Genomic DNA, 15,211 nt, shown 5'->3' on the forward strand with positions numbered 1-15,211 from the left:
TAATCACGCGCCTCGTTGGGCTAATTTACAGTTTGCATTTGTTATTCTTAATCAACACCCCTGCAAGTGACCTCATTAGATTCGGTGTGATATAAGATTTTTATACTTACAAGGCCCTACCTTCTTTTTTTCCCAACTTTCAACAGTCAATTAACAAGGAAGAAGAGCGTGGTTTGGTGTAAACATTTTATTAACCTATCCACGTAGTATTGTAAAAAGTTGTGAACTGTAATCTGATGGTTATAAAAAAACACGATGGGGATATTTCGTTTAAATACAAAATCAATTGCTTCTGCTAATAACAAAAAGCACCCAATTCAAGCTTGTTAAACGAAATGCTTCAGCAACCATTTAGAACCGGCCCAATATTGGTAAGTAATTGAACATTATTTTTAATTTTCTCAGGCGGACACCGGGGTATTGAACTTTCGCGCACGTAATACCATCAGCGCCTTGTCAAATAGTATTTTATGGTATAATGCGAACGTTGTTGTGACGGGATAAGCTTAATGGCGTGGCGTATTGGCTGCGCATTCGAGCACGTATTGGCTTTGTAACTGAGCTTTAATTCAGGAAACAATAAAAGTGGTAGTAGGATTAAATGCAGAAGCAGTCTCACTTAAATATATTACATTATTTAATTTTATTTTAAATGTTGGTAGTGTAGCAAACAAGTGTACGACCCGTGAGACGAAAAGCAGTTTCCATAGAGAAAATAATACGCATGGATCCGACGATCCAGATGAGCTGAAGTAAGTATCTGTAGATTGGTACAAACTTTGTAAAATATTGTGAATTTTTGTTTCGATTCGAGATCTATTATTTGGTAAAGATTTGCAGTTTTTCTAAAATTCCTACGGGACAATAAAATCATCATAATTATGTAGGCGTATATTACATTGTGTAGTGTAAGATGGTGTAAGTGGAGTAGGTTACATGAAGTGAAATGTCCAAGTTGTTCAAAATAATTACCTAGCTATTATGAATTATGAACCGGAAAATAGCTAATTCCGCAAACATATTAATTTTATTATATGTACAAGCATTTACGCAATTATAATTTAACAGCGGCTATAAACATTTAGGCACTTAAACTAACGCAGTCAAGCATTTCACTTTCTTATTCCTTACTAACACTAACTCCTTTCAGATTTGTGGTTTCACTAGTGTTTTCACTGGCATTTTACAACCGCAACTAAATAAAAAGCGTTGACGTTTTCCACTTAGTTAAACATAAAATTGATCTAGAAGTGAGTAAAGTGAGAAGTGATTTCTCTTCAAATTGCATGTTTTTGAATTGCCAGTATACGCAAACTGGCATACCTTTCCTGTCATTAAAAATGCTGTAACTCAAATAAAAACAAAAGTTCTCAAGAACACAATACGCTGCCTGTCGTTTAGTCGAAAAAATGCCATAATGCTCGAAGCTATCTTAACGATAAGAAATTCCAAGTTCAACATTATGTCATAAGCATGGAACAAAGAAGCTTGATAAATAACCCGGGTTCATTATCAAAGATGTTCCCATGGTGGATTCACACGCGCCGTCACACCCCGTGAGCAATGGCGTTATAAGAGGCTCTTAAATGGCCCTAGACGGGGTTGGGCGGCCTTTGACCCGTCTTAGAGTTAGTGGACTATGAAATTCTATGGTTTCGATTGGTGGCATTAGATGTAAATAACCAGTAATTACAGGTGTAATTAAATATTATAACCTACCTATATAAATCTACTTATTTATCTGGCAATATGATGTAGAACATGAATAATTAACTAACAAAATAACGAGCAAAAGTACCTATAAGTACGAGTAGAATTAAATATGTACTGTAAAAGGTCTCTTATCATGTTATTTCATTTAATGTAATCTATCAAAAAAAGGTATAGTAACATACTAACCTGCAACTGACCTTTATTATTTCAAATTAGGATAACGGTTTGAGATAAGAAACGAGAAGCAAAATGTTAAACGATAACATGTGCTCAGATGCACCTGCATACGACACGTGCGTTAAGGAAACAATTTTGCAAATAGCCAGTTTCACAGCTGCCGAGATCCATTTTTTATTTTTTTATCCTTTAGGTAGGTACTGCTCTTATTAGAAAATTATTCAGTTAATGGTAATAATTATGAATTACGTAATCGAAGGTAGGTACCTCCCTTATTTTTGTCAGGTTTTTAATAAGCAAGTATAAGTTTTAACAATGTCTCGTTAAACATATTCTAGCCAAGTTATCGTGTCAATAAATCTGCTACAGTAAACTTTTCGCAGAAATAAGAGTAGGTACAGTCGTATTACAGAAGTTTCTGAGAATTAGAAACATAAACTGATAGTAAGCAAAATAATCTTGTCATGAGGACTAATGCAACATTTGCTTGTAGTAGAAACACCATTTATTAGCTGTGTTTTTGCTTGCCTTAGTACCCATTAAGTACATATAATTTTATTAAACCATGTTGCCTCAAGATCAAATTGATCATCTTAACTTACTTAAGTATGTCTCTTATAGGGCTTCGTTTCAAACCATTACTAACTATATTTCATTGAGGCACGTTACTTGCGTCTTTGACCTTCATGGCTTATGACTCACAAAGATCTTAGCAGATTTTTGTTAAATTTGTAGGGGTTCTTAAAAAAGGAGTGTAGCTACAAGTTTTTCAATGGTTTACAACGGTATTCCACACCCTTTTAGTTACTATAAGCTTGGGTAACTAACCTCATATCAATAGATAGGTATGGCATGTTTGACACCTAAATTACCTCAAAAAATACATTACCAACTGTACCAAGAGTAGTAGGTACATACCAACGATTAACAACGTGGAATAACTTTTTATTTCGGTATTTAATGGTTATCCATTTCCAGGATGTCCTAAACAATGACAACTGAATAAATAGACAAACGATTGATTCCCACGATGATGGGGAGGGGTCAACTCCCATACCCGTATAGGTAATCGTTTGACGATCCAACACTTCAACAGTGGCAGCATTTGTGGAGATGAAGCCTGGGGGCCGATTTTTGCAATTCAACCACTCGATTTCGTGTATTTCGTTAAAGAAGTTCCTCTACTAGGCGTTTAAATTCAACTACCTAATAGAATTGAAATCGAGTGGTCAATAACACTAGATTCCAAATTTTGATCGCTCGTATTTCAAAAATTAGCGTTTCGCCTTTTTCGACCGATATTCGAGTGACGAAATCGAGTGATCGAAATTCAAAAATCGGCGCCCTGAACTTTTTCTTTTTACTTAATTATTGAATGACTTGGCTTTATCTCTTCTTTCACGTGACTATGCAATGCAATCCACGAAAATTAGTCACCCATTCCCGTTTCAAAATATTTTTTGATACTAATTTTAGTTTTTGTTTTGTATTTTTTTACGAGCAGACGAATATCTGGTGGTAAGTAATTATCATGGCCCATGGACACCCATCTGCTATCTTGATGCAAAAGATAGTTATGCATATTACAAATAGGTATACCTACCTTGATGTTTTAGAGCAATATCAAAACACTAAAGCTCCCCTTCTTTTGGACGGTATCCTTGCAATTTTTCAATCAACTTCATACCGTTAGACCTTTCTTGATTCAATACAATTAGTTGTATCAAAAGTGGTTTCATTTTAAAATAATAGATTATTTCCGGGTTATAGTAATAATAAATAGTGATGCTACTTAATTATTAGACTAAGGTAACTATCTTACTCTTATAATATAATATATACCGGTAAGGTAAAATTAAGGGTAAAATTACGAATAAACAAATAGATTATCTTATTGTGTTATTAGTCGGTGTGATAAAGATATCTTGGACCTGGGCCTGCCCTCAACAGACTTTAAAATTTAACTTAGGTGGGTAGGTGTAGATACTTACCAGCGTGTCCATCTCCATCACCCTGATTTAAATTACATTGACGTTTCTTTTACCATAAGTTTATTATTAGTAGAAACTGTTTAATTACTGTTTAATTTTATATTATTATTGTACCTAATGCCGGTTACTTTCTTAAGATCGAGTTAAGACAGATTCTTTAACTTACCGTTAACTATAAATCTGTGCCTGTCATTCAGAAGCTCCTTCGACAACTTCGGGCATTCCCGCTCAAGCACCGAACACAACTCATTTAACTTTGCACCACTTTGTTTACTAACAACTTCCACGAAATAATTACACTTATCGGTGTCCGAGGCACCGGTTATCAACTCATGGTCACTCAAACTGAAAAGTCCTTTTTTAACAAGTACATCTAAGATATTCGTGTCGCACAATTCTCGTAGTAAAGTTACTTTGTGTCGTATGAGACCGGCACATACGTCGCCGGCCGCTGACATCGTTCAACTAACAAACAGACGGTGAAAAAAAGGTTGCCATTGAGTCGGCCCATTCAAAGTGGGAACAGATGCAAGCGTGCGCGGCTATGTTCACTATAGACGGGTCACGTAGCTATCAACTATCAAGCTCGACCCTTGTTTCGACACAATGTGCTGGGTTCCGGGCATGCTCCGGGCCTAATGGCACCGGCCTGGCGGCCACGAAGTCGAATTATAATCTTAAGATCTTTACCCAAGACTAGATAATACTGGGTAGGTTTTTTTTACTTAGTAACCAATTTACTTGGAAACTCTGGTTAGGTACCTAGTACAGTCAGCAGCAGAAGTTGCTAAGCGGGTGAGGCGTTCAAAATTACCTTGACACGCTCTTACTCTCTTAACAATAAAGTCGCGTGAAGATCATTTTGAATACCTGGCCCGCTTAGCAACTTCTGCTGCTGACTGTACTTACTACTTAGTTATCGCATTTAGTTTACTTTTACTTAGGCACTAGAAGTTTGTTTACAATGTTTAAAACTATGTATGTACATAACATAAGTAGCAGGGGTTGATAGGTAGGTATGTTCCATTGTCTTTAAAAACTTAAATTCTTTAGATTTTATGAATATTATACTATAACAATAGGTACACTAAATCACTAAACTAATAATACCTATATACCTACCTATCCTATAGTTCGTATTTTTAGCATTAGAAATAAGGTAAACAATCTTGATGTGTCTTTTAATTGAAAAACACATTTTAAAAATAAGTTATGGCAAATATGTCACAATCATGTCACAATTATGAATCTAATGCGATCATAATTCTAGTCTACTCATTCTTCTGCTTTCATAAGTAATAGTTACTGATTTTTAAAAAGCGTTTTTCAATTAAAAGACATGTCAAGATCACTTACCTTCTTTAAAGTTCTTTCTAATGCAAAAAAAACGAAATATTTTTATATAGACCTTTTATATCAATACGAAGGAAGCTTAGGCTTGCTGGGCTTAAATAATGGTTAGTATTTATTTCGGCATTGCAAGAAGTGGCTACTTGCCTAATGCAAGAAAAGTTAAAAGTAGCGTCGTTTCAAGTAAAGAATGACTGGTGGAGAATGCCTTATGGTTATGGCACTTATGGCATTAAGTCCGCCTTTTGTACGGAAAGGTTTTCTTTTGTCCTTTAAGGTTAAAGAAATAAATATGGCGTATAAATTTCATATAATATTACCCACACTTGGCGTAAGCACTACCCTGTTGAATTTTCAAAATAAATTAATGTGTTTAGTAAACCGTTATTATTCATGTTGTAATAATTATTGTAACTTCGAATTAACACCCTTAATACCTATATTTTATATCTCTGTTTCACGTGGCGTAGTATTTTTACATTCATGAAAAGTAGCGATACTAGCATCTATGTGACTTGTTTCATACGCGTCAAACAAGCGTCACATTTGACGTTTACTTATAACCTCAAAAATATTAATCCGTTTGAGATTGTGTTTGTGTACGGTTTCGATTTTAATGGTGATTTTCTAATCATATTTGCTAGTAATATTGTGTTTTATTGGAACACATAACAATGGCACCAGTAGCGCAAAATGTTTCGGAAGGTAAGTTGCTACAGCTTTACGTAAAACGAATTATGAATGGCCGAGTTGAAAATATTCAATGTTTTGTCGGATATTTGGTATTTGTTTCATTATTGAACTGTACACAAAGACATGTTTTCAAAGTTAAAGATTTTATAAAGTCTAAACCTTGTTTGTGTTTCGTTTTGTAGAACTAAAAAAAGGAATACAATCATATACAATCCGACAACTCGTCAGTTTATATTTTTATATCCAACTAGCGACCCGCCCCGGCTTTACACGGGTTAGTAAATTATACACCTAAACCTTCCTCAAAAATCACTCTATTGATAGGTGAAAAGCATTAAAATCCGATGAGTTGTTTGTACGACAACGGTTTCACTCACTTGAATTTTTAGTCGCTATTGGCGACATGTTTCGGGCCCGTCGTATAAACAATTTAAAATATGTCTCACGAAAGCTTAATATCGATCCGATGAGTTTATCGTGAACAAACATAGAAACACACAAATAGACAGACACGGCGGGGGACTTTGTTTTATGTGTAGTGATATGTAATTAATTTAGGTTTCCAAGTTTTGATGTAAAGAACCTGACCTGAACTACCACACCTACGGTTGTTAGGTGTCAGGATTTCCCCTGACATTTTAGGGGAAATTGCCAGGTGCCAGGGTTTTTTAGAAACCTTAGCTAACCAATAGAAGCTAGCTTCAAATTTGGATCTAGATACAGGAAATTGAAGTTTAACACATTCAGAGCTGACTATCGGGTATTTTATAAATGATTTCATTCTCAGGACGGACAACCTAATAGTTGGGATCGTGGTAATACTACAGCTATATATGACAAAATTTAGGTGGACTGACACGGATGTCTTGTATGTCTGGGTGGCAAAAAATGTCTTAAGCTGTAGCTACAGCATATGTGATGTTCTCAATAAAAGGTATAGCTTTGTTGATTACCATAAAGACAAAATTTACTTGTATCTTTATATGAATAACCTGTCAGAGCGTTCTTATGGCATGCAACAATGTGGTGCCTTTTGCTTGAGAACGTCACATATGGTGGAGAGTTAAGGGGCTAGTGGCCCATGAAAGGTTTTGGAATAAGAGTCCATGTTGAATGTTAGACATTTGAATCTGATGTCTTAGTGGCAGAACATGTAATATGAAGCTATTCACACTTGCCGAACACCAATTCACCTGCAACTGGCGGGCCTCAACATCTGACATGTTTTTAAAATCTTAAGCACTGTTTTTTGCAAGAAAGCTTTGACACTCGCCAAGTATCCTGCAATTATGACAAAGAATAGTATGGTAATAGGCCATTAACCTTAGGACACGTAAGTAAAGGTATAAGAAATACAAGCGAACATAATAATGTTAAAATTTTGTTTCAGACACAGATTCTGGGTCTGAGTCAGACAGTGGGTCCAGCGCCAGTAGCAAGAAGAGCCCTAGTCCGGCTCCGTCCGGCAAGGAGGGCAGCCGATCTAGGTCACTACACTATACTGTATTTAATATTTCACTATATTAGTGAATAGTCTAGTTAGTTTATGAACTTTAAAATTAAAAAAAAAATGCAAACGGAATATATCACCCCCTCTTTAAGCACCGGGAGTTATATGTGTCCCTTTTGTATGTAGAAGTTGATGTTCCGTTTAAGAGTATTGGCAGCAGTTCTATTCTATATATGTCATTTCTATAGGTATACGAAATAACAAAAGAGAACCGTTACTTTGCAGAAAAAATATGCAGGTTACCTCATGATATTTTCCAGCATCAAATAACACCTATAACCTGTTTGTAACCATGTATTATGGTGGCTATAATAATAACGTTTTGTATAGTGTGCAACAATATCTAGTAGGCTTAACTCTTTTGACAAGCAGGGTCCAGCAAGGAGTAAAAACCATTCATATGAAAAAAAACACTGAATGTCATAAGTACATATGTAGTTTTGTTATTTCACATGTGAAAGTGGTTTAATATTATTTTATTTTATATTTCCAGATCTGGCTCCCGCAGTCCAGTTAAATCAGGAAGTGGCTCCCCACAGTCCCACCATTCCGCTGCCTCCAGAAAATCCTCCAATGCATCCCGAAGCAAATCCAACTCCCCTGCCGCTTCTAACAGATCACGCTCCGGCTCAGCTCAGAGTAACAAATCAGCTTCATCATCTGGAAGCGCTAAAGGCCGAAGCAAGTCTAAGTCAAGGTCTAGAAGCGGTTCTCATAGGTCAGGCTCAGGTAGCGCCAGATCTCGGTCAGGCAGCGCGAAATCTCGTTCAGCCAGTCCGAAATCTGGCGCGCAATCTCCCAAATCCCGGTCCCAAAGTCCCAAATCAAGATCCGCCAGCCCCAAGTCCCGGTCCCAGAGTCCTAAGTCCAGATCCCAGAGTCCGAAAACCCGGTCGCATTCGTCAAAGTCGCGGTCCCAAAGTCCGAAGGCGAAAAGCCGGTCGCGGTCAAAGTCGGTGAGCGCGAGTCCGAAGAGTAGAAAGTCGAGGTCGAGGTCTGGTAGTGCTTCCTCGAGGTCTAAAAGCCCGGTGGAGAGGCAGGATGTGCAGGACAGTAGATCAAATTCACCGAATCTCATGATAGATGATGACCAGGCTAAGGCCAAAAGCAGATCCAGGTAAATTTCGTTTTGATTTCTAATAAAACAATTTTTTATACTCGTATTAAAGGAAAATTTATAAATTCACTGCTTATCGAACTTGCGACTTTTCGGTACACCAATCCGATCACTTTTAACCAACTGAGCTACTGAAGCTTATCAGAGCTTGTGAATCTCTCCATTCCTTCCTCTTTAGGGTTTTGTGTACATGCTTTACCACTAAAACAAGTTTGCTAGAACATGCATGCTGCATGTCTGCTTCTCAAATTACTTTTTTTAGTAAATCATGACAATATTTGAAAAAAAACTGTGATATGTTTCAGATCGGGATCAAGACAGTCGAGATCAAAGTCCAGAAGTAAATCCAAGTCTAAAAGCCGGTCTCGGTCGCGTTCTAAGAGTTCTAACGCGTCAGAAACTAATGCTGGTGAGTAAGAGGATGAACTGGTGTGTATTTTGAACCTATATTTTCACTACAGGCCGGTTTGGATAGTCTTCATTTTTACTTCGAAAATTTGATGATTCTTGCAAGACATCTATACTCTATAGCATCTTTGACTCAACAACAAAAATCCTAGCAATTAAGTACCTAACTATCTGCTTTCTCAGCATAACGAGCACAAGAGGCTGTTTATGTATTTGTGCACAAATTAACTGGTTGCATACCGGCTTGGAGATATTTTTTTAGTTGCGCAAAAAAAGTTTTTTTTCTAATTTTGAGCCTGGTGATCAAAACGTGTGGCCCCTTGTTTCTTTAGTAGGTAACATATATATGTTGCATGTTCAGCAGCGGCAGAAAAGAAGAAACGCGGAGTGATATCCGACTCGGACAGTGACGGCGGCAAGAGCGTGCCGAAACGTAAAGGCTCTGACAGCGGGTCCGACACCAGCGGCAAGCCCAAACGGAAGGCCAAGAAACTGGTGGATTCCGACGATGATGACAATGAGGACAAAGAGAAGACTGACACCGGTAAGGTTCCTTTCCACCGAAGCGATAAAAAAACCGGGCAAGTGCGAGTCGGACTCGCGCACGAAGGGTTCCGTACAAATAAAAAAAAAAAGCAAAAAAGGCAAAAAAAAAACGGTCACCCAGCCAAGTACTGACCCCGCCCGACGTTGCTTAACTTTGGTCAAAAATCACGTTTGTTGTATGGGAGCCCCACTTAAATCTTTATTTTATTCTGTTTTTAGTATTTGTTGTTATAGCGGCAACAGAAATACATCATCTGTGAAAATTTCAACTGTCTAGCTATCACGGTTCGTGAGATACAGCCTGGTGACAGACGGACGGACGGACGGACGGACGGACGGACAGCAGAGTCTTAGTAATAGGGTCCCGTTTTACCCTTTGGGTACGGAACCCTAAAAAAGAGAATAAGTAAATAGTTATTACGATTTACGATACAAGTGCGGAAAAGAGGAAATTGGGAAAATAGGACCATATGTACTGTAAAATTATATTTAATCTAAAACCTTGGAGGATGTTTTTTGGTTGGCTGTTTGCACCTGGGAGTTGAGGGAGAGGTCAATGCATTTTATTACATACAACTCAATGTAGACTTTTCCCTTAATAGCCAAGAATTATCAAGGCTAACTTGTAATGTTGTTCTTTTTTTTAAGGCGGTCTAGTGAAAACCCCAACCAAAACCGTGCAGGTCGGTTAAAATCAAACGTGTCAATGCCAAAAAGACTGACTTTTAAAAGCATTAATCACCAATGTGTCCCACAAAACCTTTTACAGTAACTGCCGACGCCCTATTCGGCGACGCCTCCGATATCAGTACAGAAGACGAAGGCGACAAGGCCTCCGGGCGGTCCCGGTCGAGGTCAAGGTCGCGGTCACGGTCAAGGTCACGCAGCGGAAGCCGCGGCAGGTCGGATGATGAGCGCAGAGACGATGATGCTCGGAGAAGCGGGGATGAGGTTAGTCCAAGATATGACTAGTGAGTTATCAGGAGATAAGATCTCTGGCTAATCAAAGTCGCGATCGAGGTTACGGTCAAGGTCACGTACCGGCAGCCGTAGCAAGTACGATGACGAGCGCAGAGACTGCTTGTACACTCGATTAGACGTAGACATAATTTTACATATCGTTATTTGACAGCCCAATGTGGAAACCAAATACACAGAGAGAAAAATCATCACCAGGAATTAAAAAACAGTTCTGTACTGGGGGAAAAAATGAAGTTTTAGTAATAATTACGGACGTTTCACTATTTCTGTAAAGTTTATTTATTTCTACAAACAGCTCAGTAATCCCAAATATAATTTCAACAAACAGATAATAGAAATTGCAAGAACTAATAGAAATTGCAAAAGTCAATTTGTTGCTATTAGTTAACTCTCCTTGTCCCCGGATTAAGTTTATTTTTGTAATTCTAAGTGTATTTTTGTTGTACTTTTCTCTCAGTGTATCACAAATATGTGTAATACCGGTCTGCAGATGTAGTGCATAATTGTTTTCCATGGTATTTCCTCGGAAACGTTCGTATTTGTCATGCTACTTCAGTCAACCTCAGTACTTATAGTGCCGAGATTGACTGAAATAGCAAGACCTTCGTACGTTTCCGTGAAAAAACGATGGAAAATAATTATGCACTACATGTCTACTTCAGTTAACCCTTTAGTTCGTAGCGGCAACATACTTGCCATCATATTTAAAACAAAAACGCATCTCTGCTTTAAGAATTGAAGTTCTGGTTCGAAATCGAATGACTACTTGACTAGAAAGGAATGTGAAATGGTTAAAGAGTTCATCTTTTAAAACCCCCAATTTCCAACATAGGGTCGCGACAAACCCGAAGAGGAGGAAGAAGTGGAGATCCCCGAGACGCGCATAGACGTGGACATGCCCAAGATCTGGACCGAGCTCGGCAAGGAGCTGCACTTCGTGAAGCTGCCCAATTTCTTATCAGTGGAGACCCGGCCTTACGACCCGGCGACTTATGAAGATGAGATTGATGAAGAAGAAACGTTGGATGAGGAAGGTCGATACAGGTAAGACATTATTGACGAATGTAGATATTCGGTTTCATCTAGTCAGATCTTTGGTCTGATATGACCCGAAGAAATCTCTGGGCAAAATTGTGGCCTGAGCAGTCTTTCTGATTAGTGTCTTTCTGATGACTGAGACATTAGATGAAAACGGTCGACAGGAGTTAAACGTATTTTTCATAACATAATCGTGATTGACTTTTTAGCATTTCAATTTGTAACAAATCGACGTAGGAGTCGATTTCTAGGTTTTCAAGGTCTCAGAAATGTCGAAGGCATGAAATGAAACAGCTCAAGTTTGCCATTTAAATTAAAACCCTGTATAGATCATCTAACCGACGACTTTCTTAAAGCTACATTGTTATATTGCAGACTGAAACTGAAGGTGGAGAACACGATGCGCTGGCGCACCAATTTCGACAAGGAAGGCAACGCCATCAAAGAGTCCAACGCGCGCATGGTCAAATGGTCGGACGGGAGTATGTCCCTGCATCTCGGCGCTGAGATATTTGACGTGTATAAACAACCGTTGCATGTAAGATATTCCTTTTTATACTAACCTACTTCCAAATATCAAAAGGTGGAGATTATCAATTCGGTCGTATGTTTTTATTATTTAAAGCTAGCGGTACAAAGACAAATTATTTATCTTGAAGGGAACTTAACGGCCTGTCAGAGAGCTAGTATAGGTATTAGTAACTTCACAGCAAAATCTCTCGCGCCTACGAGCTTCATATTTTGAGCAGATGTAGACCGTAACAAAAGTGACACCAAGGCAGAAGTCATCAGTAGGTATAAAAGTTGAATGTGCACGTCTCCAACATGTGGAATGAAAATTTGTTGAAAGTTGTCAGAGTCTACAGTATGGCTAAGATGGTCGATTTTTAAACAACTGTCATCATGCCTGTCACGTTCTAATTCTAACATGTACATACATGCACTTACATAAGTGTATAAGTGACGCATGCCGTGCCATGACAAGTGATAAAAATGCGACCTCATGGTCGTGGTCATGATACCGTCGCAGGATAAAAGTGGTTAGAGATAGATTAATATTATTTTGGATTTATTGTTTTGTAGCGATATTTGCAGTGGCCTTTGATATGACGATGACATGCTGTTAAAAGGTGCTTGGCATTAGTCGTGACTGATTAAAGTGATTAAAGATATATATTATGTAGTACCTATTGTCAAGGTAGCTACTCGGGGCCTTCATAAAAAAAATTAGCCTTGGCTACTGAGTGTAATGTTTCAATGTATCCCTTAATTTCAGGGCGACCACAACCATCTCTTCGTCCGCCAAGGCACAGGTCTGCAAGGCCAGGCGGTGTTCCGCACGAAGCTGTCCTTCCGTCCGCACTCGACGGAGTCCTTCACCCACAGGAAGATGACGCTGTCTCTGGCGGACCGCTCCACCAAGACCAGCTCCATCAAAATCCTGTCGCAGGTCGGCGCTGACCCTGACGCCGATAGAAAATATCAACTTAAGGTGAGACTCCATCATTGACCTTTACTCACAGAAAGATGACGCTATCTCTGGCGGACCGCTCCACCATGACCAGCTCCATCAAGATCCTGTCGGCGCTGACCCGGACGCCGCTAGGAAGTATCAACTTAAGGTGAAACTCTATCATTGACCTTCACTCACAGAAAGATGACGCTGTCTCTGGCGGACCGCTCCACCAAGACCAGCTCCATCAAGATCCTGTCGCAGGTCGGCGCTGACCCGGACGCCGATAGGAAGTATCAACTTAAGGTGAGTTTATATTTTCTCTCTCTCAGTCTGTTTCCGTTCTCCGCATACTGATGACTGTCTCGTCGGATACATTCAAAAATTTACTATAGTATGAATACTAAGTATGATGAATAGCGCGACGAAGGGGGAAAAACGATTGTCTTTTAAGTGATCTGAACCGAACTTAAACGAAACTAATGATCTGGCCGACTAGTCGGCCGACTGATCGACCGTCCGAGCGCCAATTAGTCGGCTAGTCGGCCAAATCTGGAAAAATGTATCCGGAAAGCGTTTCTTCTTTACCCTATTGTTTAACTTGTTGTGAACATTGTGTACAGAAAGAGGAGATGGAGCTGCGCGCGGCGATGCGGTCGCGGCCGTCGGCGCGGCCCAAGCGGCGCGCCGGCGCCGGCGCCGCCCGCCGCGACGACTCCGACGACGAGGGCGGCGTCAGCCTGCAGGCCATCAAGAACAAGTACAAGCAGGGACAGAAAGGTATGCTACATATTAGAACGTTGCGGAACTCGACTTGTTGTGCTGACAGCTGTGATATACTTGTGTCGGATCTAAGTATTAGCGGGACTCGAGGGTGGCGTTGGTCTGCAGGCCATCGAGGACGAGTATAAGACAATATGATACTGACTTGAGAAAGTATAGCTTCAAGCCCATAATGCACTTGCATTAGAGGAATGATGGGCCTCTGACAATTCAGCTTTTCAGCAAGCGGCCCATAATATACTTGTGTCCTCACCACCTTAGAATGTAAATTCATGTTGAGATTGAGCATTTAAAAAAAAAAAAGAAAAAAATATCATTTATTTCAGGTTACCAGGACCCATATTACATTTACAAAAAATAATTAAATTAAATTAAATCAAATTAAATTAAATTAAATAAATTTACAAACTAAATACGCTACAAACATTTACAAATAATGTAAATAATTAATTAATAATTTAAAAAAAAATATATTTATTTAATTATTTATTTTAATTTTAATTTTATTTAAAAAAGCGTTTTGAAGTTTGTGCTTGTCTCTGTTTGTCATTGTTTTATTAGTTTGTAAAGTGGCTATCCCACCGTGTGAAGACCGCCTAAATATGCCCGCAGGTTTGATAATCACAAATGCTTATTTAAATTGACAGCTACGGCAGGAGCAGCGATATACTCAAGCGAGTCGGACGGGTCGGACGTGGAGACGCGGCGGGCCCGCAGGCTGGACCGCGCCAAGGCGCTGAAGGACTCCGACTCGTCGGGCAGCGAGGCCGCGCCCGCCAGCGGCGCCGCGGGCAGCCGCAGCGGCAGTCGCAGCGCCAGCGCCAGCGGGAGCGGAAGCGGAAGCGGAGAGGAATAGTTGATTACAGAGAGGACACGGTTAATATGATCATCAACGTTTGCATTACATATTTTGATACGACTTAAGCCCTCTTGCACCATCCGACTAACCCGGGGTTAAGCGGTTAAACCGTAAACCTAGTGTCATATTATATTGGTTACCATGGTAACTCCAGATTTAACCGGTTAATCCCGGGTTAGTGGAATGGTGCAAGTGAGCCTTAGAAAGTTTACGTTTATGTTCTTATGAGAAACAAACTTAAGCAACGGCCAGTTAAGACTGTTCGTGCTGAAAATTTAATTGGAAGTATGAATTATATGAAACGTTTTGCAAATTGCAATGGTTTCTCTATATTTAATAACTATTGTGGCCCTTAAACATATTATAAGTTAATGCTAATTATGTCCAATTGACAAACAACTAAATGTAAGCATGTAAATATTTAATTATAACTATAATGACATTCAACCTATATTTTTTAATTACAAGCGTTGCCCATGATTATTACAGTAAAGAAAGAACAGAAGAAACTACATATTTCAGAAAATAAAAAATAATTACTCCAGTTGATGTGTGATAAAACGTGGTAAAACGAAAATAATAAAACCATATA

General features: G+C 39.0%; 2 protein-coding genes across 9 annotated transcripts in view; one reads left to right on the plus strand and one right to left on the minus strand.

Annotated features, from left to right (window-relative positions):
- LOC134668504 (tight junction protein ZO-3-like) overlaps positions 1–4,354 on the minus strand; it is a 132,062-nt gene extending 127,708 nt beyond the window's left edge. For all 8 annotated transcript variants that reach the window (XR_010098793.1, XM_063525990.1, XM_063525973.1 and 5 more), the window contains exon 1: positions 4,048–4,354. Coding sequence is in view for 7 of the 8 variants with exons in the window: in XM_063525990.1 (XP_063382060.1) it covers positions 4,048–4,339 (292 nt within the window). In the remaining variant the exon portion in view is untranslated. The remainder of the gene's footprint in view (positions 1–4,047) is intronic.
- Positions 4,355–5,773: 1,419 nt separating this feature from the next.
- LOC134668324 (another transcription unit protein) lies at positions 5,774–15,048 on the plus strand. Its single transcript, XM_063525808.1, has 11 exons — positions 5,774–5,936; positions 7,315–7,411; positions 7,928–8,551; positions 8,857–8,960; positions 9,324–9,503; positions 10,275–10,456; positions 11,319–11,530; positions 11,900–12,062; positions 12,801–13,016; positions 13,601–13,757; positions 14,408–15,048. The coding sequence occupies exons 1-11, from the start codon at positions 5,906–5,908 to the stop codon at positions 14,614–14,616; spliced, it is 2,175 nt and encodes a 724-aa protein (XP_063381878.1). The 5' UTR covers positions 5,774–5,905; the 3' UTR covers positions 14,617–15,048.
- The last annotated feature ends 163 nt before the right edge of the window (positions 15,049–15,211 follow it).

This window comes from Cydia fagiglandana, chromosome 1 (assembly GCF_963556715.1).
Source record: "Cydia fagiglandana chromosome 1, ilCydFagi1.1, whole genome shotgun sequence".
Lineage (NCBI taxonomy): Eukaryota > Metazoa > Arthropoda > Insecta > Lepidoptera > Tortricidae > Cydia > Cydia fagiglandana.

What these genes read in the sequence shown, in the direction of transcription:
- LOC134668324 (XM_063525808.1), top strand. Translation starts at nt 5,906, where the DNA reads ATGGCACCAGTAGCGCAAAATGTTTCGGAAG. An exon ending in CGCGTCAGAAACTAATGCTG is followed by an intron (nt 8,961 to 9,323) that starts GTGAGTAAGAGG and finishes CATGTTCAGCAG; the next exon opens with CGGCAGAAAAGAAGAAACGC. An exon ending in CTCGGAGAAGCGGGGATGAG is followed by an intron (nt 10,457 to 11,318) that starts GTTAGTCCAAGA and finishes TTTCCAACATAG; the next exon opens with GGTCGCGACAAACCCGAAGA.